This window comes from Panthera onca, chromosome F1 (assembly GCF_046562875.1).
Source record: "Panthera onca isolate mPanOnc1 chromosome F1, mPanOnc1 haplotype 2, whole genome shotgun sequence".
Lineage (NCBI taxonomy): Eukaryota > Metazoa > Chordata > Mammalia > Carnivora > Felidae > Panthera > Panthera onca.
This window is the reverse complement of record NC_138355.1, coordinates 6,371,166-6,397,337: the sequence shown is the minus strand read 5'-3', so window position 1 is coordinate 6,397,337 and position 26,172 is coordinate 6,371,166. Positions and strand designations below refer to the sequence as shown.

The 26,172-nt window shown below is 40.8% G+C and overlaps 1 protein-coding gene across 1 annotated transcript in view; it reads right to left on the bottom strand.

Moving 5' to 3' along the window:
* LOC132686905 (kinesin-like protein KIF28P) overlaps positions 1 to 26,172 on the bottom strand; it is an 81,546-nt gene that overhangs the window by 54,388 nt on the left and 986 nt on the right. Inside the window, exons 2-4 of the mRNA XM_078440532.2 lie at positions 23,268 to 23,462; positions 9,541 to 9,744; positions 4,942 to 4,977 (exon numbers count right to left, since the gene is read on the bottom strand). Of these exons, the coding sequence (XP_078296658.2) occupies positions 4,942 to 4,977; positions 9,541 to 9,744; positions 23,268 to 23,462 (435 nt within the window). The remainder of the gene's footprint in view (positions 1 to 4,941; positions 4,978 to 9,540; positions 9,745 to 23,267; positions 23,463 to 26,172) is intronic.

Below are 26,172 nucleotides of genomic sequence, written 5' to 3'. Positions count from 1 at the left end.
CGGGACGGTGTAATCAGAGCGAGGCTAACGAATAATGTTTAACACACTGTATGTTGTGCATTAGAAGCGTCTGGAACCACTTCTACAGCATGACGAAATATTGGAGTGGGTGTGCACGGGCGTCTGGCTTTCAACAGGTGCTTCTAAAACATTTATGCTTGAAACCCTTATTCTCTTATTGCCATGAACGTTCTCCCAGGAGCCTTGTTAACCGTTTTATTTGATTAGCAACTCCTTTGGGGATAACATAGAAACACACCATCCTAGCCCCGGTCTGAATTACCACAGAGTCTCTATTACAAAGTGATGACATTTTACTGAAAACAGTGACAACTAAAAATAAAAATAAATAGCAGAGACTAGCGTGCTGAGTACCCAAGGTCACCAGAAGGCCTGATGCACCTGGGGGGGGGGGGGATCATCGTCCCCAAATGCCACCACCCCGAACCCTACTTTCAAGAGAAACTGATTCAATCCCGACGGTACTTGCGCCAGTCAAGTCTAACAAGAGAATGAGGGTGATTCTTTGAATCTTCTTGTCGGAGATTCGTGAGCTGTCACACCTAGACCACGGCCTCGGGTGCAAGCCCCTGTTGCCTCTCACCCAAGAAAAGCCACTTCGGACAAGGCCAAGTAGGTCCTGCTGTGGGAGTCTGGTAGAGGCAGAGGCCCCCAGAGGGGTGGTTCGGTGTCTTATGGTACCGAGACGTCTGGGCTGGGAGCCTGAAGACCTGGGTTCTCAGTCCTTGTTTTGCTTCCGGCCTGGGAGTGCTTTGGAAAATCTCTTATTTTCCTAGGGTTCATAATAGGAGGGGGCGGATTAAACGATCTCTGAGATCTCCCCCAGGTCTGTTGCTCCACAGCTCTGCGTCCTAGAACCAAGGCAAGATCGCAGAGGGAAGCTCAGGCAAGCCAAACTAAGACAGTGGACATAAGGTGCCAGAGACAGGGGCAGATCCTGGTGCCAGCGCCCTCCAGGGAGTTTCTGGAGATCAGAATTGGGTGACTCTCATAAGACCTTCTTCACTCACCTGGGCTTTCCCGGGACTCCCCTAACGCTGCCTCTATTTGGCACGCCTTCAAATCCAACTTGCCTCTGCTGCTAGAGAACGCTCCCAGAATCCCAGTCCGATTATCCGATTTCCCTGTAAGATCCTCCACTGGGCTTCTCCACTGCCTGCAGGACAAAGGCCCCTCGCTCTCAGGCAGGGCCTATCTTTGGCTTCATCTCCTGACGTCCCCACCGTGCATCCAACTCCGGCTACCCAGAGTACTTACTCACTGCTCCCTTCAGTGCCATGCGCTTTCCGGTATTTTTCGACTGGTGAAAACTAATCGTGGCCCAAAGTGCCCCTATCTGTGCCCCGAGGCTTCCCGCAGCCTCGCCAAGCTCATACACGTCTCTCGAGGCCCAGTCTGAGTCCAGCGTTGACCGATGTTGCCAAACATGCCAGGCAGTCACACATTCCCTCCTCTCTGCCCCTTGCGCTTTACTTTTCATGCCGCACATGTAAGGCATCACTGTCTGGAGAGGTGTTTTAAGCTCCCACCAGACTCCTCCATGGCGGGAGTTAAGTCCCGGGACTCACTCGTCCTCAGAGTCTGGTATGATGTCTGAAACATCACAGGTACCTAATAAACTTCACTTTAAGTACCTAGAGGAAAAATACCAGAGGCTCATGGAATATGAGAAACGGAAATGTTCCTAAGATGTCCTGTGTTCTCATTTTAGAGACAAGAAGACAGAATTCTAGACAGCGTATCATCATAAACAGATATCAGTAGGGAGACCACAATGAGATGCCCACCAGAAGTTGGTAATAAAGGAAATTAAATTGTCTTCCTAAAGTTATTGGTGTAAGGTAAAGGAGCCATACTATCTTCCAAGTCTTAGCAACTTGAAAGAAATAGAAACTTCACCAGTGACCTTGACATGAGAACCCATTTGGAATCCACAACTATATGGTCAGTCAATCTTTGGCAAAGCAGAAAAGATATCCCATGGGAAAAAGACAGTCTCTTCAACAAATCGTGTTGGGAAAACTGGACAGCAACATGCAAAAGAATGAGGGGCGCCTGGGTGGCTCAGTCGGTTAAGCGTCCGACTTCAGCTCAGGTCACGATCTCGCAGTCTGTGAGTTCGAGCCCCGCGTCGGGCTCTGGGCTGATGGCTCAGAGCCTGGAGCTTGCTTCTGATTCTGTGTCTCCCTCTCTCTCTGCCCCTCCCCCGTTCATGCTGTGTCTCTCTCTCTTTCAAAAATAAATAAACGTTAAAAAAAAATTAAAAAAAAAATGACACTGGACCACTTTCTTACACCATGCACAGAAATAGATTCAAAATGGGTAAAGACCTAAACGTGAGACAGGAAACCATCAAAATCCTACAGGAGAACGCAGGCAATAACCTCTTTGGCATCAGCCCTAGCAACTTCTTTCTAAATATGTCTCCTGAGGCAAGAGAAACAAAAGCAAAAATAAATTATTGGGACTTTACCAAAGTAAAAGTTTTCTGCACAGCAAAGGAAACAATAAACAAAATTAAAAAGCAACCCATGGAATGGGAAAAGATATTTGCAAACGACACATCAAAAGGATAGTATCCAAAATCTATAAAGAACTTATCAAACTCAACACCCAAAAACCAAATAATCCATTTTAAAAAGGACTGAAGACATGAACAGACATTTCTCCAAAGAAGACATACAGACGGCCAACAGACACTTGAAAAGATGCTCAACATCATTCATCATCGGGGAAATGCAAAGCAAAACCGCAATGAGATGCCACCTCACACCTGTCAGGATGGCTAAAATTAACAACACAAGGAACGACAGGTGTTGGTAAGGATGTGGAGAAAAGGAAACCCTCTTGCACTATTGATGGGAATGCAAAGTGGTGCAGCCACTGTGGAAAAGTATGGAGGCTCCTCAAAAAGTTAAAAACATAACTACCCTATGACCCAGTAATTGCACTACTAAGTATTTACCCAACGAATACAAAAATACTGGCCTGCCTGGGTGGCTCAGTCGGTTAAGCATCTGACTCTTGATCTCAGCTCAGATCATGATCTCACAGTCGTGAGTTTGAGGCCCACACTGGGCTCCATGCGGAGCATGAAGCCTACTAAAAAAAAAATACAAAAATACTAATTCAAAGGGATACATGCACCCAATATTTATAGCAGCATTATTTGCAATAGCCAAATTATGGAAGCAGCCTAAGTGCCCATTGACTGATAAAAAGATAAAAAAGATGTATACACACACACACACACACACACACACACACACACACACACACTGGAATATTACTCAGCCATAAAAAAAGAATGGAAACCTTGCCATTTATGACACCATGGATAGAGCTAGAGTGTATTCTGCTAAGTGCAATAAGTCATTCAGAGAAGTACAAACACCTTATGATTTCACTCATATGTGGAACTTAAGAGACAAAACAAATGAGCCAAGGGGAAAAAAAAAAGAGATAAACCAAGAAACAGACTCTTAACTACAGAGAATAAACTGATAGTTACCAGAGGGGACCATCTGTAAATATTCAGGAGCACCCCTTTTAGGCCTAAAAGTGTATTGGCTATTGAGACGGTATTTCCTGTAGAAGGGTGTTCACAAAGAAATGGTCTGTTTGGGAGATACAAATATTTAATTAAAGTTCACAGTATAATATGACCAGTTCATGGGGAAAGGGCAGTGAGACCACAGTACATCTCAATGGGTACTGTCTTATTAGAAATTCTCTACTTTATAAGTGAGAAGACTGAGTTCTGAGTTAAAGTGATTTTCCAAAGTCACATGGCTAGTCCATGAGAGAGCTGGGGTCTGAGACCATGCCCTTCCTTTAGGGACAGGCGAACCATGGCCTGGGGGCTAAATTTAGCCTACCACGTGTTTTTGTATGATCCTTGACATAAGACCGTTTTCCACATTTTTAAATGATTGAAAAAAAAATCAAAAGGTATTTTGTGGTATGTGAAAATTGATGAGAAGAACAAATGCAAGAGAAATGTAGCTAAAATTAAGTCTCCTTACACCCCACAGCCCACTGATAAATCCCTGAGATGTGCAGAGCATGACCTTCCTCAAGGAATTCACGGCCGCCTTAATGTTGATATTTCATCAAAGACTAAAAGCGGCCTTATCTGAACAATAGGTTGCCCCCCCAGGGGGCTTCTAACGTGCACAAATTCCTTAGAGACCTCCGCTATCGCTAACTCCCGCTAACTAAAAAATATATCATCAGTCACTCCTCATGATCCCAATGCAGCCCCTTCTGCCCATGGGTACTGTCCCCGTGCTATAATAAAAGCACCTTTTTGCACCGAAAATATCTCAAGAATTCTTTCTTGACTGTTGGCTCACGGCCCCACATCAAGATTTATGTGAAATTTAAGTTTCAGTGTCCAGGAATCAAATTTTATGGGTACACAGCTGTGCCTGTTCACGCATATACTGTTTGCTCTACGAGGGCAGAAGTGAGTAGTTGCAGCAGAGACTGGCCCTTTGAAAATAAATTTGCTGCCACCTCCTCTACCCCACATGCTGACTGAGGTCAACTGCTGCAGGATGTGTGGGAGCCCTGAGCCCGGAGCTGTACCTCCAAAGGCAGTGCTTTCTTCAAGGGCGGAGAAAGCAGGGGGCCGTTCCAGGGAGAGAACAGGAGATGCAGGACGGAATGACGTGTTCTGAAAAGGAAGGAGAAGTCTATGCGGCTGAAGCATAGGGTGTGTGGAGATAACGGGACAAGACGTAGAGCCGGAGAGGTGGGTCAAAGCTGACTAGCCAATGCCAGGCCACAGAGTTCTGACTGTATCTGTAGTGCGGGGGATATTGATTGATATTGATATTATTAATATTGATTAAGCTGATATTGATTAAGCTGCAGAGTCACCCAGATTTGTGTGTCAGAGAATAGAATCGCTGTTACCTGCTCGTTGTAAATTTCCAGCATACTGAATGTAACCTGTACAGAAAAGAACATAAAGTAAATATTCTTTGGAAAGTCATCTTTGGGGAAAAAAAAAAGTAATGTAGGAACAACAAAAATTTCCCACAAAGGGAAAGGCTATTAAATATACCAGTGCTCTATTTCACATGTCGTAAGAGATTCTTGCATAATTTTAATGATCTGGAGGAAGTTATTAATATAAATGAAAAACAGATATACACCTCTGTGTGTGTGTGTGTGTGTGTGTGTGTGTGTGTGTGTTTGTGTGTCTTTCAATCTCAATTGGAAACAGAAAAAGATTATTTTAAAAAAATTTTAATGTTTTTCTTTGTGAGAGAGAGCACAGGTGGGGGAAGGGCAGAGAGAGAGGGAGACACAGAATCTGAAGCAGCACAGAGCCTGACGTGGGGCTTGAACCCACGAACTGTGAGACCATGACCTGAGCCAAAGTCAGATGCTTAACCGACTGAGCCACCCAGGTGTGCTAGAAAAAGGTTATTCTTTATTGCTCACCCCCACTCTGAACATATGTACAGAAAAAGGGTGGTTTTTACCCTACTGTGCTTTTGGAATATTGCTGGACAAGCCAGCACCCCTTAAGCGGGAGACTGGAGGGCTCTGAATGGCTCTAGCATAAAGAAAAGACCCCAAGATACTGACATTTGCCACCACCCCTCTACCAAGGGGAAGGCTGGCTTGTGCATTTCATTACCCCATCGTGGGTCTTGCCAGTCATGTCTCCTGTCCCCAGAGCTTCCAACTAACTTGAGTGTCACATGTTTTAAACAAATGGCCTAGGATTAGCAGACCAGGAAAGCCTCCAATATGAGAGAGCAAACAAACTGTAGAAAAAAGGAACTCCAAGAAAGCAGACAATGCACGGAGTAGAAGAGAACACTTTTAAAAGTCCTATAGGGGCACCTGGGTGGTTCAGTCGGTTAAGTGTCCAACTTTGGCTCAGGTCATGATCTCATGGTTCGTGAATTTGAGTCCTATGTTGGCCTCTGTGCTGACAACTCAGAACCTGGAGTCTGCTTTGGATTCTGTGTCTCCCTTTCTCTCTACCCCTCCCCTGCTCACACTGTGTCTCCCTCTTTCTCAAAAATAAATAAACATTAAAAAATATATTTTAAAAAAGTCCTATAATTCCTAGCATCAGAGAGAGAAAGAATTCTATCCATGAAAAAACAGGATGCTATTACAAAGGAAAAAGAGAGTAAGAATGTTTGTACATTAAACTTGAGGAAAGATAGCCAAAGTGACAGTATAGTGGAAGAGTTATAAGATATAGTTGAGGAAATCTTCTAGAATGAAGGGGGAAAAAAGACCAAGAAGTGGAAAGCAAGAAGTAAAACATTATACAATTAGAACATTAGCACAAGAGGTCCAAAATCCAATTAAGAGGAGTTCTAGAAGGGAGAACAATTATAAAAGAAATAACATAAGAAAAGCTACTCAGAACTGAAGACAAAGATTGCCAGATTGAAAAGGTTCCCCCAAGTGTCCAGCACGATGAATGAAAAATGCTTACACTAAGACACACCAGACCATCAGGGGTGAAAATAAGATCCTAAAAGCTGAGAGAGAAGCTAAAAGTAAAAAAAAAAAAAAAAAAAAAAAAAAAGTTCACATAGAAAGAATTGGGAACCAGACTGGTACCAGACTTCTCAGCTGCAAAGTTGGAAATCAAAAGAAAATGAATAATGTTGCCAATTATTCTCAGAAATCTGGAATTCTGTTCTGGATACACTTCGATCAATGTGGGAGGAGGAAAAGGTATTTTCAGTGATGCAAAGATGCAAAGTATACCCGATCCACCTATCCTGAGGAAATTGCAGCAAAAGGAGAGTGTAAACTAAGAAACAGAAACATGTTGCATTTAGTAGTCTGAGGAGGCAGCAGAGAAGGATGTAGCAATAGAGTTCTAAAATGACACTTTGCAGTGGCCTTGGAGAAATACTGCTCCAAATCACAGCAGGAAAATGGAAGACTCTTGCTGAAGGAGACCTCCACCCCTGACTAATGGAGCTGATAAGTCTTGAATGTATTGGAAATAGGATTAATAGGTAGGTGACAGTGCATTGAGAAAAAACCCGCAGAGGGATTTATAGAATACCATACACATACACACCTACAAGGCAATTAAAAATTCAAAGAAAAACAAGCCCCACAAATTTTAAAATTAAAAAATTAAAAAATACTTGAAGAAAAACAGTGTAGAAAGGTGTTTATGTATTCCTTGGTTCAGCAGTGACTAATAGTTGCAGAGCTAAAATGCTAAACACCACTGATTTAACCAAATTTTACGATAACGCAGGGGTTATGTGGGCAAGAAAGCATCGTGGTGTATGGTGTGGGTGTGATGGGGATAAATTCTTTTACTGTGGCAAGAAGGTCAACAGCAATTTCAGACATTTTTACTAAGAGGAGAAAAACCAGCATTGTTTGAAAACATGCAGATGGATACCAGGGCAAATGGCGAAGCTTGGAAGATGGTAACCTTTGGGCCACGATGGGCAAGGAGGGGAGGAAGGACAGCAAGACACTGGTGGCTTCCAACAAGGCTGTCAGTGCAATTCTGTACCATCCTTCCATTTCACATGTATGATCTGGGGCGCCTGGGTGGCTCAGTCGGTCAGTTGAGCATCCAACTCTTGGTTTTGGCTGAGATCGTGATCTCACAGTTCGTGAGATCAAGCCCCACATTGGGCTCTGCACTGAGCATGGAGCCTGCTTGGGATTCTCTCTCTTCCTCTCTCTCTCAAAAATAAACATTTTTAAAAAAAAGTGTACAACCCAATGGTCTTGAGTATATTCACAGAGCTGTGTAGCTACCCCCACAACCTAAGTTAAGAATGTTTTGTCCCCTCCAAAAAGAACCCCATTAGCAGTCACTCTCCACTCGACCTTCTCTGTTCCTCTGTGCTCCGCCCCAACCCTAGGCAACCACCAACCCACTTTTTGTCTATATAGACTTTTCCTATTCTGGCCATTTTATGTGAAGAGAATCAAACGGTATGGTATCTTTCCTGTGTGGCTTTTTTTCACTCAGCATAATGTTTTCAAGGTTCATCCATTTTTAAATATTGCTTTGTTTGTTTTACTTTATTTTAGAGAGTGAGCACATGTGAGTGGGGGCAGGGCAGAGAGAGGGAGAGAGAGAGAGAGAGAGAGAGAGAGAGAGAGAGAGAGAGAGAGAGAGAATCCCAAGCAGGCTCCATGCCCTGTGCAGAGCCTGATGAGGGGCTCAATCCCACAACCCTGGGATCATGACCTGAACTGATCAAGAGTCAGTCGTTCAACCAACAGAACCACCCAGGTGCCCCAAGTTTCATCCATGTTGTAGCAGGTGCCAGATGCTACAGTTCCTCTTACTGCTGAGTATATTCCATTGTGTGGCCATACCGCCTTCCATTCATCCATTCATCACTTGATGGCCACTTGGCTTGTTTCCACTTTTTGACCTTCACAAATACGTCGCTGTGCAACATTCATGTATATGTTTTTTATGTGGACATAGGCCTTCCTTTCCCTTAGGTAATTTGGGTTCTTAAACTATGCTTGTATTACTTTGAAAAAAAAATTAATTACAAAATTACTAATATACTATAATGTTGACAGTATTTAAGTGATGAGATTGTGAGCAGTTTCTGTTCTCTGCCTTGAGCACATTGCTTTTTAAATCAGGAGGAAAATTGAGATTAAAAAAAGGTGATGCATTGTCGAATTTTCATGACATAAATTTCACCTGTCACTTAGAGGAAACAAACACAAGCTCTGCTTACAGGTATTTGTAGATAATTTACCGTCATGTTTTAAAGACATTTGTTAATGGTTGCTGTCCATTGTGGTGATGTTGCCCACCTTCAGTGAATTTAAAATTTAGTGTGGGCCTTCTATGTTGGGGCAAGTAAGAAACTCTGCTGGGGAAACTGAGAAAGAAAATAAAAGTCCTTATTTAGAAATAAAAATCCATAGGGGCACGTGGGTGGCTCAGTCGGTTGGGCGTCTGACTTCAGCTCAGGTCATGATCTCATGGTTCAGGAGTTTGAGTCCCACGTCGGGCTCTGTGCTGACAGCTCGGAGCCTGGAGCCTGCTTCAGATTCTGTGTCTCCCCCTCTCTCTGCCCCTCCCCTGCTCATGCTCTGTCTCTTTCTGTCTCTCAAAAAATGAATAAACGTTAAAAAAAATTTTTGTAAAGAAATAAAAATACATAAATGAAGATGAAGACACAGCCACAGTCTTAGCAGAAGAGGGGAGTAAAGGTGACTGTAGGAGAGTCAGTGGCGGTCTTGTCGAGCAACCCCAACAATGATCGATCCCTTGGAGTGTTAGCTTTTAAGACAGCTGCTTCTAGGATATTCAAAATGCCTTAAAAAAATATTTCCTTGGGTTTGCCTCAGGACCAGAAAAATTCTACATTCTCGTTATCTGCAACTTGATTTTGTGATCCTGAAAACATTTTGCTATGGAAAATTAACATTATCCCCCAATAGAGATGCTGATAATTCGGGGCCAGGGATTTCCAAAATGAGAGAAGAAATCCCTCCAAGAAGGGATTTTAGGAGAGTACACACCTGGTATTCCTGATTTCTCTCCCGCTCCTCAATTGCTTGAAAGAGCTCTTCACATACATTTGGAATGATACCCTTGTTTGCGCCAAGCCCAACCATGGAATAGCTCTTTCCAGAGCCAGTTTGGCCATAGGCTAGGAGGGTGGCATTATAGCCTTGCCAAGCGCTGTCCAGAATTCCCCTGCCAAGATCATGGAAAACATCTTTCTGCAAAGAAGATCACAGGCACAGTGTTCAGCTCGGGCTTTTCACAATACTCTCAAAACATAAATATTCTGGTTTTGATGACTTGCTTAATTAGTACCCTATGACCTACTTGAAATAAAATTCTGATGCTCTCTTAGAACCAATAAAATAAAGCTGGAAACCAAAAATGAGATTTGGCCATTTGGAAAACACTGATGATCGTGAATCTTCAACTAGCTGGTGTCCGTCAATAGCAAATCTGTGCTTCTCACAGCCTTGCCAAAACCTAGCCTTGCTAGGTCATTAAAATTCAGCAATCAGACAAAAATTTCAAGGTGTCAGAGACTAGTCAAAGTGTCTCCTACTTTCTCTTTGTTCTTGACTCCAAACAGTAACATCACAAAATCCCTGCACTGATTTTAGTCCTCTGCTGCTGAGCTCTTTTGTGTGTGTGTGTGTGTGTGTGTGTGTGTGTGTGTGTGTGGCCACAAGACCCAGTGGTTCTGGAGCATTTCTACAACACACATACATACGTGCCATACATACATATGGGCACACACTCCCTTTTTTAAGTGGGAGACACAGATGCCTGTGCCCACAACTGCTTGAAAGAGAAGATGTGGTCTGGCTCCTTCGTTATCTGGGCCATGACCACAGCCAGCAATATTCTCTTATTTGAGGCTGTTTCAAAAAGCACATTCTTCTCTGATCTCTAATATCAATAAAATAATAAGTAAGCTTGGAGTGCCTGGGAGGCTCAGTTGGTTGAGCATCCGACTCTTGTTGTCAGCTGGGGTTATGATCCCAAGTCATGGGATCAAACCCCGTGTCCGGCTCCGTGCTGAGTGTGGGGCCTGTTTGGGATTCTCTCTCTTCCTCTGCCCCTACCCTGCTAATGCACACATGGATGTGCACTCTCTCTCTCTCAAACAAACAAACAAAAAAATAGTAAGCTTTACATGATCCCTCCATTGCAGTAGGTACCTTTGTATAATTTATATAATTTTTACGTCTGGGAAAGATGCACATACCAACATAGTATGATTTATATGTGGACAATAGACAGGAACCGATTTTCTCATACTGTTCATTTCTCATAAGAAAGGAATACAAATTATTACACTACAACGTTTAGGGGAGCTTCAGGCCTAAGATGTAGAATTTGGCCAGTGGTTTCTGAAATTGTCGTAATTATACTTTTCCCAGAGAAATGTGTTCTTACAAAGGGTATCTACTCTATACCTTAAGAGCGATTAGCTAAACCTAAGGAGCACCTACTAGGCTTAGTAAAGTAACTAGTTTTGGAGTTAGAATTACATTTCTAATTTCTTCCTACCCACCATCCTATCATCAAATATACGAAGCATTGTCCTACACTACGGTGTGTGAAACAGTAATTCTGCGATCTCGTAACAGGTGGTCAAAAAAGCTCGATGGTGGTCCTCATCCCCACGTGAATTCTTTACAGCACAATTCCTGCAGTCTTTTAAAACTATCTTTTCAAAAATTGAGATGTAATTGATATATAACATTATATTAGGTTCAGGTGAACAACATATGATATTTGTACATATTGTGAACTGATTACCAGAATTAGTCTTCTTGATAATAGCCATTCTACCTGGTGTGAGGAGATGTCTCGCCGTGGTTTTGATTTGCATTTCCTGATGATGAGTGACATTAAGCATCTTTTCTTGTACCTGTTGGCTATTTGCATATCTTCTTTGGAGAAACTGTTCATTTCCTCTGCCCATTTTTTAATTGGGTTGTTTGTTGTTGTTGTTGTTGTTGTTGTTGTTGTTATTTGCTATTGACTTGTATAAGTTCTTTATCTATTTTGGATATGAACCAGATATATGATGTGCAAATATTTTCTTCCATTTTGTATGTTGCCCTTTCATTTTGCTGATGATTTCCTTATGTACAGAAGCCTTTTTGGTCTGACATAGTCCCACTTACTTACTTTTGTTTTTGTTATTAAATCCAAAACATCATTTCCAAGACTGATATGTAGAAGCTTACCACCTATGTTGCCTTCGAGAAGTTTTATGGGTTTTGCCCTTATGTTCAAGTTTTTAATACATTTCAAGTTAATTTTTGTGAATGGTGTGATGTGGGGGTCCAGTTTCATTCTTTTGCATGTGACTGTCCAGTTTTCCCCAAACCATTTATTGAAAACACTGTCCTTTCCCCCGTCGTCTATGTTTGGCTCCTTTGTCATAGATTAATTGACTATATACACAGGGGTTTATTTCTGGGCTCTCTGTTCCATTCCACTGATCTTTATGTGGTTTTATGCCAGTGCCATACTGTTTTGATTGCCATAGCTCTGTAATATAGTTTGAATCAGGGAGTGTAATGCCTCCTGCTTTGTCCTTCTTTCTCAAGGCTGCTCTATTTGGAGATTTTGTGGTTTCACACATATTTTAGGATTGTTTATTCTATTTCTGTGAAAAATGCCACTGGAATTTTGATGAGGATTGCATTGAATCTGTAGATTGCTATGGATAGTGTGGAAATTTAACAATATTAATTCTTTCAAGCCATGAGCACAGAATATCTTTTCATTTATTTGTGTCTTCTTCAATTTCTTTCATCAGTGTCATCATTTTATGTACAGGTACGTATTATGTACAGGTCTTTTACCTCCTTTGTTAAATGTATTACTTGGTATCTTATTGTTTTTGGAAAAAACTCAAAACAGAATTGACACACATTATATTCATCCATTTAAAATATGCCATTTTAGGGGCACGTGGGTGGCTCAGTTGGTTAAGCATCCAACTCTTGATTTCAGCTCACATCATGATCTCATGGTTCATGAGTTCGAACCCTGCATCAGGCTGTGTGCTGATAGTGTAGAGCTTGCTTGGGATTCCCTCTCTTTCTCTCTCTCTCTCTGCCCCTGCCATGTGTGCACACATGCTCTCATTCTCTCTCTCAAAATAAATACAAGTTTTTCAAAAAAATAACATTTTTCAAAAAAAATTCATGTTCTTTATTGAAGTTGATATACAATATTATATTAGTTTCAGGTGTACAACATAGTGATTCTACAATTCTGTATGTTACGAAATGCTCACCGTGACACGTGTAGTTAACATCTGTCACCAAGCAAAGTGATTACAATATTATTGACTATATTTCTTTTGCTATACTTTTCATCCCTGTGACTTACTTATTTTGTAACTAGAAGTTTGTACCTCTTAATTTCCTATACATATTTCACCCATCCTGTACCCCCTCCCTTCTGGCAACCACATATAGTTCTCTGTATTTATGAATCTCTTTGTATTTTGTTTGTTCATTTGTTTTGTTTGATTCCACATGCAAGTGAAGTCATTTGGTATTTGTCTTTCTCTGATACTTCATTTAGCATAATATCCTCTAACTCAAACTGGTGTTGAGAATGGCAAGATTTCATTCTTTTTTTTTATATAGCTGAGTAATATTCAGTAATATTGAGCATATACACATCTTTATCCATTCATCTATCGATGGACATTTGGGTTGCTTCCATATCTTGGCTACTGTAAATAATGGTGCATTAAACACAGTGATGTATATATCTCCTTTAATTATTGTTTTCATTTTCTTTGAGTAAATACCCAGAAGTGGGATTTCTGTTTTTCATTTTGAGGGGCCTGTGTATTGTTTTCCATAGTGGCTGTAGCAGGTTACATTCCCACAAACAGTGCATGAAGGTTCCTTTTTTATCCACTCCCCTACCAACACTTGTTGTTTCTTGTCTTTTTTTGACATTAACCATTCTGACTGGTGTGAAGTGAGATCTCATTTTGACTTGCATTTTTCTGATGATTAGTGACGTTGAACACCTTTTCATGCGTGTGTTGGCCATCTGTATGTCTTCTTTGGAACACGTCTATTCAAGTTCTCTCTCCATTTTAAAAATCAGGTAATTTGAGATTTTGTTGGTTTTGGTTTCATTTTGGTGTTGAGCTGTATAAATTATTTATGTACTTTGGATATTAACCGCTTATTAGATATATCATTTGCAAATATCTTTTCCCATTCAGTAGGTTGCCTTTCGATTTTGTCGACGGTTTCCTTTGCTGTGCAAAAGCTTTTTAGTTTGATGTAGTTCCAATTGTTTGTGCTTTGGTTTTCCTTGTCTGAGGGGACAGATCCATAAAAATATTGCTAAGACCATTGTCTAAGAGTTTACTGCCTATGTTTCCTTTTGGGAATTTTTATAGCTTATTATCATTTTTAGGTCTTTAACCCATTTCAACTTAATTTTTCTGTATGGTATAAGAAAGTGGTTCAGTTTCATTCTTTTGCAAGCAGCTGTCCAGTTTCCTAGCACCATTTATGGAAAAGACTGTTTTCCCCATTATATAGTCTTGCCTCCTTTGTTGTAGATTAACTGACCATATAAGCATAGGTTTATTTCTGGGCTGTCTATTCTGTGCCATTGATCTTTGTGTATTTTTCATTTGAGGAGGATGGATATTAACTCTTCTTTAAATATTTGGTAGAGTTTACCTAGAAAGCCATTAGGTTGTGCACTTTTGTTCGTTGGGAATTCTTTGATTACTAATTCAATTTTGTTACTAGTGATCAGTCTGTGTAGATTTTTTATTTCTTTCTTGGTTCAGTCCTGGTTGGTTGTATGTTTCTTGAGATTTATTCGTTTCTTATAGGTCATCCGATTTGTTAACCTATAATTCTTCTACTAGTCTCTTATAATCCTTTGTAATTCCATAATGTTTGTTGTAACTTCTCTTTCATTTCTGATTTTATGCATTTGAATTCTCTCTCTTTTTTTTCTTGTTGAGTCTGGCTAAAGATCTATCAATTTTTTTATCTTTTCAAAGAAGCAGCTCTTAGTTTCATAGATATTTTCTATTTTATAAGGATCTATTTCATTTATTTTGGCTCTGATCTTTGTTTTCTCCCTTCTACTAAATTTGGCTTTTGTTTTTTCTATTTATAATTCCTTTAGGAGTAAGGTTAGGTTGTTGAAGATTTTTCTTGTCTCATGAGGCAGGCCTCTATCACTATTACAATAATAAACTTCCCTCTTTTTTAAAAAAAATTTTAAATGTTTTATTTTTTGAGAGAGAAACAGAGCATGAGCAGGGGAGGGGCAGAGAGAGAAAAGAGATACAGAATCCAGAGCAGGATCCAAGCACTCAGCTATCAGCACAGAGCCTGATGTGGGGCTTGAACCCATTAGCACGAGACCATGACCTGAACCAAAGTCAGACGCTCAACCCACTGTGCCACCCAGGTGCCCCTAAGTTTTTTTTTTTAATGTTTATTTATTTGAGAGAGCGCGCGTGCACACACACACACACACACACACATGGGGGAGGGGCATAGAGGGAGACACAGAATCTGAAACAGGCTCCAGACTCCTAGATGTAAGCACAGAGCCCGATGTGGGACTCGAGCCCACAAACCATGAGATCATGACCTAAGCTGAAGTCAGATGCTCAACTGACTGAGCCACCCAGGTGCCCCTAAATTCCTCTTAGAACTGCTTTTGCTGCATCCCAAAGATTTTGAACCATTGTGTTTCCATTTTGATTTCTTACCATGTATTTTTTAATTGCCTCTTTGCTGTCCTTTGTTTTGACCCATTGGTTGTTTAGTGTCCACATGTTGGTGTTTTCTCCAGTTTTATTCTTGTAATTGATTTCTAGTTTCGTACCCTTGTGGTGAGAAAAGATGCTTGATGTGATTTCAAACTCCTTAAGTTTATTGATGTTTGTTTTGTGGCCTAACATGCACTCTACCCTGGGGAAGATTCCATGTACACCCAAAAAGAATTTGTATTCTGCTGTTCTTGGATGGGATGTTCTGTATGCATCTGTGAGATTCATCTGATCCCATGTGTCACTCAAAGCCACTGTTTCCTTGTTGATTTCTGTCTGGATGACCTATCCACTGACATAAGTGGGGTGTTAAAGTCCCCTCCTATTATTGTATTCCTGTCAATTTCTTCCTTTATGTCTGTTAATATTGTCTTTATATATTTAGGTGCGCCTATGTTGGGTGCAGACAGATTTACAACTGTTATAGCCTCTTGTTGGATTGTTTGTTTTATCATTATAGAATGACTTTCTTTGTCTCTTCTTAGAGTATTTGTTTTAAAGTCTATTTTGTCTGATATAAATATTGTTACTTTGACTTTTTTTTCCCACTTCCATTTGCATGGCATATTTTTTCCATCTTTTTGTTTTCAGTCTCTTTGTGTCCTTGGGCCTAAAGTGGAGTCTCTTGTAGGCAATATATACATGGGTCTTGTTTTTTCACCCAGTCATCCTATGTCTTTTGATTGGAACATTTAGTCCATTTACATTTAAAGTAATTATTTTTTTAATGCTTATTTATTTATTTTGAGAGAGAGAATGAGTACACAAGTGGGGGAGGAACAGAGGGAGAGGGAGAGACAGAATCCCAAGCAGTTTCCACAGTCACTGTGGAGCCTGACACAGGGCTTGAACTCACAAACTATGAGATCATGACCTGAGCCAAAAATCAAGCGCAGGTGGGGGAGGGGCAGAGAGAGAGGGAGACACAGAATCAGAAGCAGGCTCCAGGCTCTGAGCTGTCAGCACAGAGCCCAATGCGGGGCCCGAACTCACAAACCATGAGATCAAGACCTGAGCCAAAGTCAGTCGCTCAACCGACGCCCCAGCCACTTTTGTTTTTTAACTTTTATACGGGCCTTACAAGTAATTGATCTACTACCTTTATTATACATTTGCTTTTACCAGTGAAAATTTTCCTTTCATAATTTTCTTCTATATATGGCCTTTTCTTTTCCACTTAAAGAAGTCTTCTTAACATTTCTTATAAGGCTGGTTAAGTGCTGATGAACTTTTTTAATTTTTAATTTTTGCCTGGAAAACTATCTCTTCTTCAGTTCTAAATGATAATCTTCCCAGGTAGAGTATTCTTGGTTGTAGGTTTTTTTTTTCTTTCTGCACTTTCCTTTCTGCCACTCACTTCTGTCCTGCCAAGTTTCTGCTGAAAAATCAGCTGATAGGCTTATGGGGGTTTCCCTTGTATATAACCATTTGCTTTTCTCTTGCTGTTGTTTAGATTCTTTATCATTAATTTTTGACACCAAAATTGACACCCCAATTTAGTAGGATGTTCTTTAACCTTCATGTATTTGTGTTCTTTCCAAGTGTTTTTTCTTGTGGTTGACTTCAAGTTTTATAGTGTTTTGGTCTGAAAATATGCATGGTATGATCTCAGTCTTTTTGTCCTTGTTGAAGGTTGGTTTGTGACCCAGTATGTGATCTGTTCTGGAGAATGTTCTGTGTACACTCGAAAAGAATGTATATTCTGCTGCTTTAGGTTGGAATGTTCTGAATATATCTGTTAAGTCCATCTGGTACAGTGTGTCATTCAAAGCCATTGTTTCCTTGTTGATTTTCTGCTCAGATGATCTGCCCATTGTTGTAAGTGGGATGTTAAAGTCCCCTACTATTATTGTATTATTATCAATGAGTTTCTTTATGTTTGTTAGTAATTGATTTATATATTTGGGGGCACAAATATGCCCCCGTTGGGGGTGTAAATATTTACAATTGTAAGATCTTCTCGTTGGATAGACCCCTTTATTGTGAGATAGGGCCTTTCTTTATTTCTTGTTACTGTCTTTTTTAAAAAAAAATCTAGTTTGGCTTTCTTTTGGCACCCATTAGCATGATAGATGGTTCTCCATCCCCTCACTTTCAGTTTGCTAATGTCTTTGGGTCTAAAATGAGTCTCCTGTAGGCAGCACATAGATGGGTCTTGACACCCTATGTCTTTTGACTGGAGCATTTTGTCCATTTACATACAGGGTGATTATTGAAAGATATGAGTTTAGTGCCATTGTGTTACCTATAAAGCTGGTGTTTCTAGTGATGTTCTCTATTTATTTCTAGTCTTTGTTGTTTTTGGCCTTTACCTCCCCCCCCCCCCCCCCCCAATCAGAGAGTCCCCCTTAATATTTCTTGCAGGGCTGGTTTAGTGGTTATGAACTCCATTAGTTTTTATTTGGCTGAGAGACTGTTTATCTCTCCTTTTATTCTGAATGACAGCCTTGCTGGATAATGTATTATTGACTTCATATTTTTCCCTTTCAGCACATTGAATATATCCTGCCATTCCCTTCTGGCCTGCCAAGTTTCTGTGGACAGATCTGCTGCGAACCTGATCTGTCTTCCTTTGTAGGTTAAGGACTTTTTTCCCCCTTGATGCTTTCAGGATTCTTTCCTTGTCTGTGTATTTTGTAAAATTGACTATGATATGCCTTGGTGTTGGCTGGCTTTTGTTGAATTTAATGGGAGTTATCTGTGCTTTGTGGATTTTGATGTCGTTGTCCTTCCTCAGGTTAGGGAAGTTTTCAGCTATGATTTACTCACATAAACCTTCTGCCCCTTTTTCTCTCTCTTCATCTTCTTGGACTCCTATGATTCAAATGTTATTCTGTTTTAATAAGTCACTGAGTTCCCATTGTGATCCATTACCTTTGTTTCCCGCTTCTTTTTAGCTTCATTATTTTCCATAATTTTATCTTCTGTATCACTAATTTGTTCCTCTGCTTCATCCATCCTCGCTGTTATGGTATCCATTCGGGTTTGCATCTTGGTTATAGCATTTTTAATTTCAGCCTGACAAGATTTTAGGTCTTTTATCTCTAAAGGATTCTGTAATGTCTTCTATGCTTTTTCTCAAGCCCAGCTAGAATCCTTATAATTGTTGTTCTAAATTCTAGTTCAGACATCTTACTTATATCTGTATTAATTAAATTGCTGGCTTTCATTTTGGAGGGAAAAAAGAAAAAAAAATAATAAAATAAAATTTAAATTAAAAAAATTTTTAAAAATAATAAAGGAAGATAGGTCGTAGGTGTGTTTTGGGCTGCATGGTAAGAGAAACTTGATAGAAAAAAATAAAACAAAGATAAAAAAAATTTTTTTGGAAAAATTTGCTTTCTGTATCCAAGAAAAAACAAAACCAGAAGCAAAAACAAAAAAAATCCCAAAGGAAGCTAGATCCTGTTTCCTCTAGAGTTGAAGCTTTGCAGTAGTCTACAGTCAGTAGACTTAGGGTGTGGAAGGGGTTTGTGCTGGTCTTCTGTGTGGTTGGTTGGGGGGCTGCTGTTCTGATTCTCAGGTCAACTTGCCCTAGTGGAGATGTGTTTGGAGGGCGCAGGGGGTAGGGCTAGGTGAAATGGCTCCATTCTCCATTTGGTGGCGCTGTTTAGCTCACTGGGGTGGATCTGTGTGAGTGAGCTAGGAGTGAAAGTGGCTTCACTCTGGTATCTAGTCTCCAGACTGGGAAGTTCACACCCTTGTAGACATGCACGATCCATCACCCCACCTGTGTCTCCCACTTCCATCAGCTCCCTGCCTTCCCCTTCTCTGTGTCCTAGCTGTCCACCTACCAGATGGTGCCTCCCTCCAGAGTTTTATCTCAGGCATGGCTATATTTCAAAACCCCACACTTCAGAGACACCCCCCCCCCCCCCCGCCGCCTCTACTTGGGCCCATGCTAATCCTCTAGGGGTGGGTCTTGCCATACCATGGTGCGTACCACCTTGTCCCAGGAAATAGTCGCGTGACCGCACAGTGGCAGTGGCTCAGAGTTTATGGTAAGGTGCCAGGTTTGCTGCCCTTAGCTGGAGTCTTTGTATACTGGTGAATGGGGCAGCTTGATTGTGCCCACCTGGTCTTGCCTATGGAGAGGCCCTATGGCCTCTACCAAATGCACACCAAGCAGTGGAACTGCTTCTCCCTGGGTGACCCAGGGGATCATCAGATGATGCTGCCCACTCCCCTGTCTCTGCCCTGCTACCTCTCTGGAGTACTGCCAAGCACTGACCTCTGAAACTTCAGACTCTGTGTTCCACTGTTTATAGAAAACTGGTGGTATAGAAACCCTCTCCTTTTTCCCCACCAATGGCTTTGGGGGAGTTTTCTTATGGAATTCCCTGTGCCTGTTTTCATTCATTCTTTTTTTTTTTTTTTTTTTTCTTCACTCTTAACTCAGCTCTCTGTCATCAGGGATCCTTACCCCTGCAGCACCCACCGGCTCTTTTCTCCCACAAATCAACTCTCCACAGTTCCTACGGTTTTTTTTGTTTGTAGACTTTTGTACTTTTTGTTTGTACCTTTTTTGTTTGCACTTTTTTTGTTTGTACTTTTTTTCTGTTTGTAGATGTGCAACCTTGTTCTCTAAGACTTCTGATCGATTTCTTGGGTGTTTAGAACGATTTGATATTTATCTAGCTGATCGGGGGAGGAAGCAAGTTTAGGGTCACCCTAATCCTCCGCCATCTTTACCCTCTCTTCAGGGAAGTTTTATTTCCAGGAAGTTCTCTCCTATTTTAAGTTTACTGAGAGTTTTAATTCTGATTGGGTGTTGAATTTTGTCAAATGCTTTTTCTGCATCTGACCATATATTCCCCCCCCCCCCCCCCCCGTATTGTGTTCTTATGATGAATTACCTTGCTATTCAAATGTTAAGCCAGTCTTAAATTACCAGGAAAAGTCCCACTTGATTGATTTTATATATAGATACACCCTTTGTACTTTTGCACCATATATATATATATATAATATATATATAGTTATATATATTATATATATATATTTATATATTATATATATATATATTATATATATATATAGTTTTTTAAATCTTTTGTTGGATTCTATTCACTGAAATTTTGTGAATTTTTGTGTCTGTCTTCATGATAGACATTGCAGTGTTTTTGTAATCTTTGGCTGTTTTTGGTGTAATATTGTCTTCAAAAAAATGAATGTTCCATCTTCTGTCAGCTCTAAGATTTTTTTTTAAAGATTTCTCATTATTTCTTCCTTTGGTAGAATTCACAGGAAAGGCATCTTGGCCTAGAATTTTCTTTGTTAGAAGGTTTTAACCATAAATTCAGTTTCTTGAGGGTTATTTGAATTATCTGTTTTTGTGTGACCTTTGGTGGCTTGTATCATTTCATCTAACTTGTTGAATGTATTAGCAATAAGTTTTTCACAGTAGTCCCATTTTTTTAAATGTCTGTAAAATTTGTTGTGATGACTCTCTTTCATTTCTCATCTTGGTACTGTTATGTTTTTTTCTTAACCAATTGGGGTAGAGGTTCCATTTTATTCATCTTTTTAAAAAAATTTTTTTTTAACGTTTATTTATTTTTGAGACAGAGAGACAGAGCATGAATGGGGGAGGGTCAGAGAGAGAGGAAGACACAGAATCTGAAACAGGCTCCAGGCTTTGAGCCATCAGCACAGAGCCTGACGCGGGGCTTGAACTCACGAACCGTGAGATCATGACCCGAGCCGAAGTCGGACACTTAACCGACTGAGCCACCCAGGCGCCCCTTATTCATCTTTTGAAAGAATTAGCTTTGACAAAGTTCATAGACTTTTCCTATTATTTTAATGTTTTGCATTAATTACTGTTTTTATCCTTATTTCTTCCTCTGCTTGCTTTGTGTTTAATTTGCTCTTCTTTTTGTAAATTCTTAGGTGGAAGACTCAAGATTGTGCTGCTCTAATAACTTAATGCTATAAAATTTTTCTAAGCCCTGTGGTAGCTGTGTTCCACTAACTTTGATAAATTTTTAAATTTTTATTCAGTTTTTAAAATGTTTATTTATTTTTGAGAAAGAGAGACACAGAGTGCGAGTGGGGAGGGGCAGAGAGAGGGGGACACAGAATCCAAAGTGAGCTCCGGGTTCTGAGCTGTCAGCACAGAGCCCCATTGAGGGGCTTGAACTCACAAATGGTAAGACCAGACCTGAGCCAAAGTCGGACACTCAACCGACTGAGCCACCCAGTCACCCCTTAAATTTTTATTCGAAGTATTTACTAATTTGTGGTTTATTCCTTGATCTATGAATTATTTTAAAAACTTTTTTTTAATGTTTGTTTTTGAGGGAGAGCATGTGAGCAGGGAAGGGTGGAGAGAGAGACAGAGAATCCCAAGTAGGCTCCATGCTGTCAGCACAGAACCCGATGTGGGGTTCAAATTCATGGACTGTGAGATGATGACCTGAGCCTAAAATCAATAGTGGGACGCTTAACCAACTGAGCCACCCAGGCACCCCATAATGGAATGTCTTCTTAATGAATTATCATTATAGAATGTTTCTTGTTCGAAGTCTACTTTATGTGATAGAGTAGTTTTCTCTGTAGTGTTCTTTTCATAGTGTTTACATGGTAGTATCTATTTTTAAGTTGGGTTTCGACAGACAGATGTAGTTGGATCTCGTTTTTCCTATCAAATCTGATCATCTGACTTTTAGTTGGCATGTTTATTTACATTTGGTGTAATAACTAATATGGCTGGCATTAAGTCTACCGTCTTGCTATTTGTATTCTACTTATCCCATCTCCTTTTAACTTTTCCCCACTTTTCCTGCCCTGTTTTGAAAGCTTCATGATCCCATTTCCCCACAACTGACTGATTAGTTGTAATTCCGTTTGATTTTTTAATTGATTTTTACTGATTTATCTAGGATGGTGGTTCTCAAAGTGCATTTGAGGGGCCATGAGGCCCTTTCAGTGAGTTTGTGAAGTCAGAGCTACTTGATAGAGGCTATTTTTAGGAGCGGTTTAATAAATCTGCAAGCTTTCAGCTGTCTTTGAAAGACAACTAGGCAGACAAGAATGGAGGGGCGCCTGGGTGGCTTGGTCGGTTAAGCGTCCGACTTCGGCTCAGGTCACGATCTCGCGGTCCATGAGTTCGAGCCCCGCGTCAGGCTCTGTGCCGACAGCTCAGAGCCTGGAGCCTGTTTCAGATTCTGTGTCTCCCTCTCTCTGTGACCCTCCCCCGTTCATGCTCTGTCTCTCTCTGTCTCAAAAATAAATAAACGTTAAAAAAAAAAAAAAAAAAAAGAATGGAGAGAAAAGTTTTGGGGGAAATAAACAGAGTCTCAGTGACCTGTGGGGCAAGGGCGATCAGAATCACAGAAGGAATAAGGTGGGCGGCAGGGGGGCAAAAAAGATTTGAAAAAATGATAGTTGAAAGTGTTCCAAATTTGAATGAAACTATACACACCCAGATCCAAGAAACTTAATGAGCTTTGTCCAGATTGAAATGACCACCTCTCCATTGTACCCCATCATAACCCATATTCCTATCACAGAACATGTAACATTTTTTAATGCACCATAAGTCTCCCCATACCAAGTTGTGGGCAACTTTATTATGGAATAATGCAAAGCACATGATAAATACTTGATAAAACAAGTGTTCTTAAATGCTGAGTGCATCACATATTTTGCTTATTTTATCTCAGGCAAAATATAACTGATGCTTCTTTTTCAAAATATGCCAATATGTCGGGAAATCCATTGATTTGAGTGCCTAAAAATTATTTAGACAATAGCTGCACTTTTGGACCCCATGTTTAGCATGAAAAAGGAATAAATTTAAAATCAACTCTCAAATGGAAGTATATATCGTACCATGCTTGTATTACAAAATTGTACTGTCCTATTAACATTTTATTTAAAAACAAACTTCCTTTGAAGTTGTGTTTTAAAGCAATTTACCTGGCTTGCAAATTTACTGCTAGGATCAGTTGAAATAAACACACCATCTTTATCCTTTTGAAATCCATCGTGAGACCAATAGGCCAGGTCAAAAGTAAACGTCTTCCTATGTTCTGGATTCTTAGGGTCTTGTATGGTTGTGGTGGTTCTGGAATGCATGGAAATCACACATTTGCTCCCAGAATTCTTCTCTCTCTACAGTCAAATTACAAATTCGGTCAATCATTGTAGTATTTCTTTGTCTTCCAAGCTGTTTTGCAAGTCTTTATACACACCTTGTAAAAAATTAAGGCAGGAACTTACCATCGATTCATTTTGTTCTCTGTGTGTGTGTTTTAACATTGGTGAAGTGTTTTGTTATAAGTGCCATTTGAACTTGTGTATTTAAATAAGTTCACAATCCTAATTTTGAGAAAGGGGTTGTTTTTAGTGTTATTCTTAGCAGCCGTTATGACAAATAGTGACTCTTTCACTCAGAATTTTTGAGTCTTATCTCTAGTCATGTTAATTTTCTGAGAGTAGCCTAACACCCAACTATACTAATGGCGATAACGATAGCAACAGAGAGCTTCTTCCCTGTTTCACGCCCCAGTGAGACTGGTGAAAATCATTAAAGAAAAAATGAAAATGGAAAAACAACCATTTCAAGACTCTGGTAATGGGCCTAAGGGCAAACAGCCAGTGACAAAACATCTATTCAAAGGAATTGTATCAAAATTGTTAAGGTGGAGTCTGGTGTGTGAAGCGAGACCATGCCTTCTTCCCCCTGCCGGCTGAGCCAGGTGGAGACTCTGCTCCAGACTGCTGGAGCCCCGGCCACAAGGCTCCCTCTCCCCCCAGATTCCAGTCGCAGGGCTTTCTTCCCGGCAGGAGCAGGATATCAGCATTTCACGTCCTGCCCCCATCTGCCTGTTGCGGAGGCTAAGTGCGGGGAGGGTCTTGGTGAGAGGTGGGATGCCTTCTTGCACCCAGTGCCCACGCATGCAGGGAGGCTCCACTTTGTTATGTCATGCTGAGAATACAAGGGTGCTGGCTGTCCTTGCCTCGGCCCGAGGTGGTGATCCCATGCCAGGGGTGGGGATCAGCTGAGGATCTCAGACTGCTGTCCCACATTCCTCACGTGCTGGGGCTTCCAAAACGGAAGCTGCTTGTTCCCACCTCCAGACGCAGAGCGCAGCGTTAGACACGCTGCCTAGGGGTATAGCAACTCCTCTCTTCTCAAAGGTGGCTTGATTTCCTCTCTTACAGAAGTGGGCCGTAATGGCACACTCAGAAGAGGGTGTGATGAAAGGCGATGGGGAGGAGGTCTGTCTTGATAATGGTTAAATTATAGGCCTTCTAGTTTGCAGAAGTGGTGGGGGTGCAGGGAGTGCTGGGAAGTAAGACAGCTGGGATGAACCCACCTGGAGTCATGAAAAATATGCCACTGATCTCAGAAACGGTTCCTTTTAAAGGAATCGGAGAATCCAAAGTCACGAATATTTACTATGTGTTTTTTTGTACTTCTAGCTCTTATATTTGGGTCTTTGGTCCATTTTGTGTTAATTTTCGTACATGGTGTGAGGTAAGGGTCCAAGTTCTTTTTTCTTTTTTTCTTAAATGTTTATTTTTGAGAGAGACAGAGCGTGAACAGGGAAGGAGCAGAGAGATAGGGAGACAGAATCCTAAGCAGGCTCTAGGCTCAGAGCTGTCAGCACAGAGCCTGACGCGGGGCTTGAACTCACAAACCGCAAGATCATGACCTAAGCTGAAGTCGGATGCTCAACCGACCGAGCCACCCAGGCACCCCCAAGTTCATTTTTTGCATGTAGCTACCAAGTTTTTCCAGGACCGCTTGGCAGCCTTGTTGAAAATCAGTTGGCCGTGAAGGCCTGGGAAGATTTGTTTCTACACATTAACCTGCAGGTCTGTCATCATGCCAGTATCACACTGCCTCGGTCACTGCTCTCTCTCTCCCTAAAGCCGTCTAATTACATATCTGCCTGGCTGCTAAAATATTTTCTGTGACACAGATGAATGCTAAGAGATGGGAAACAATGGACACAAACTGAAAACGTGCAGGACAATACTGAACACTGATGGGACAAGAGAGGAAAAGCATCGGGTTGTACAAGGTCCAAGCAGGAAAACAAGACCTCCTGTAAGGTCTCCGTCACGTTCGTCGTCTGCCGCTGCGGACCAGTTATTACCGTCCGGTACGCCCTTTGCGTGTTTGCTCCCTCTAGCATACCCTTGTCCAAATCTTGTTCTTTGGGTCATCCTGAATGCTTCTATCTCCAGGAGTTTTCACTAGACCCAATCTGTCTCTGGGGGGCCACATTGCTTGCCTTACCATGGCGATACAAACTACTACCATTTACTCACACAGGACTGCACGCTTTAGTGGTGTTTGATCCAGAGCAGCCAAAAGTGTGCCGAATGGGCCAACTGTTCAGAATTCTCTTAAAACCTAACTACTGCACTGATAATCAGCATGCAGGGTCCCAGAACAAGTATAATCTGTATCTTAGTGTTGTAGCAACACAGTTGAATGACCAGCGGTAGTTACATAAATATGTGTATGCGTAAATGCACTTAAAATCTACAGAATTCATCCCGAACCGGCAACTTATTTGCTTATGATCTGCTATTACTGAGGAGGGGAGAAGTACATTTACTAAAAACAACACGTCTACATTGACCAAACCGCACTGGTTTAAAAAATTATTAACTTGACAGTACGTACGTTTCTCTCATCAATTTTTTTATTGAGCTACTTGTGCAAAGGAATGAAATTACGTGTTTACTAAATTATGTTCAGATCTTTAAGTTACTCATTTAACAAGTTCATTTAAATATTCCATAAATGACAAGCAGCTTACACATTTGATCACTATCGTTAAAAAGTTAATAAAATGAGTCATAG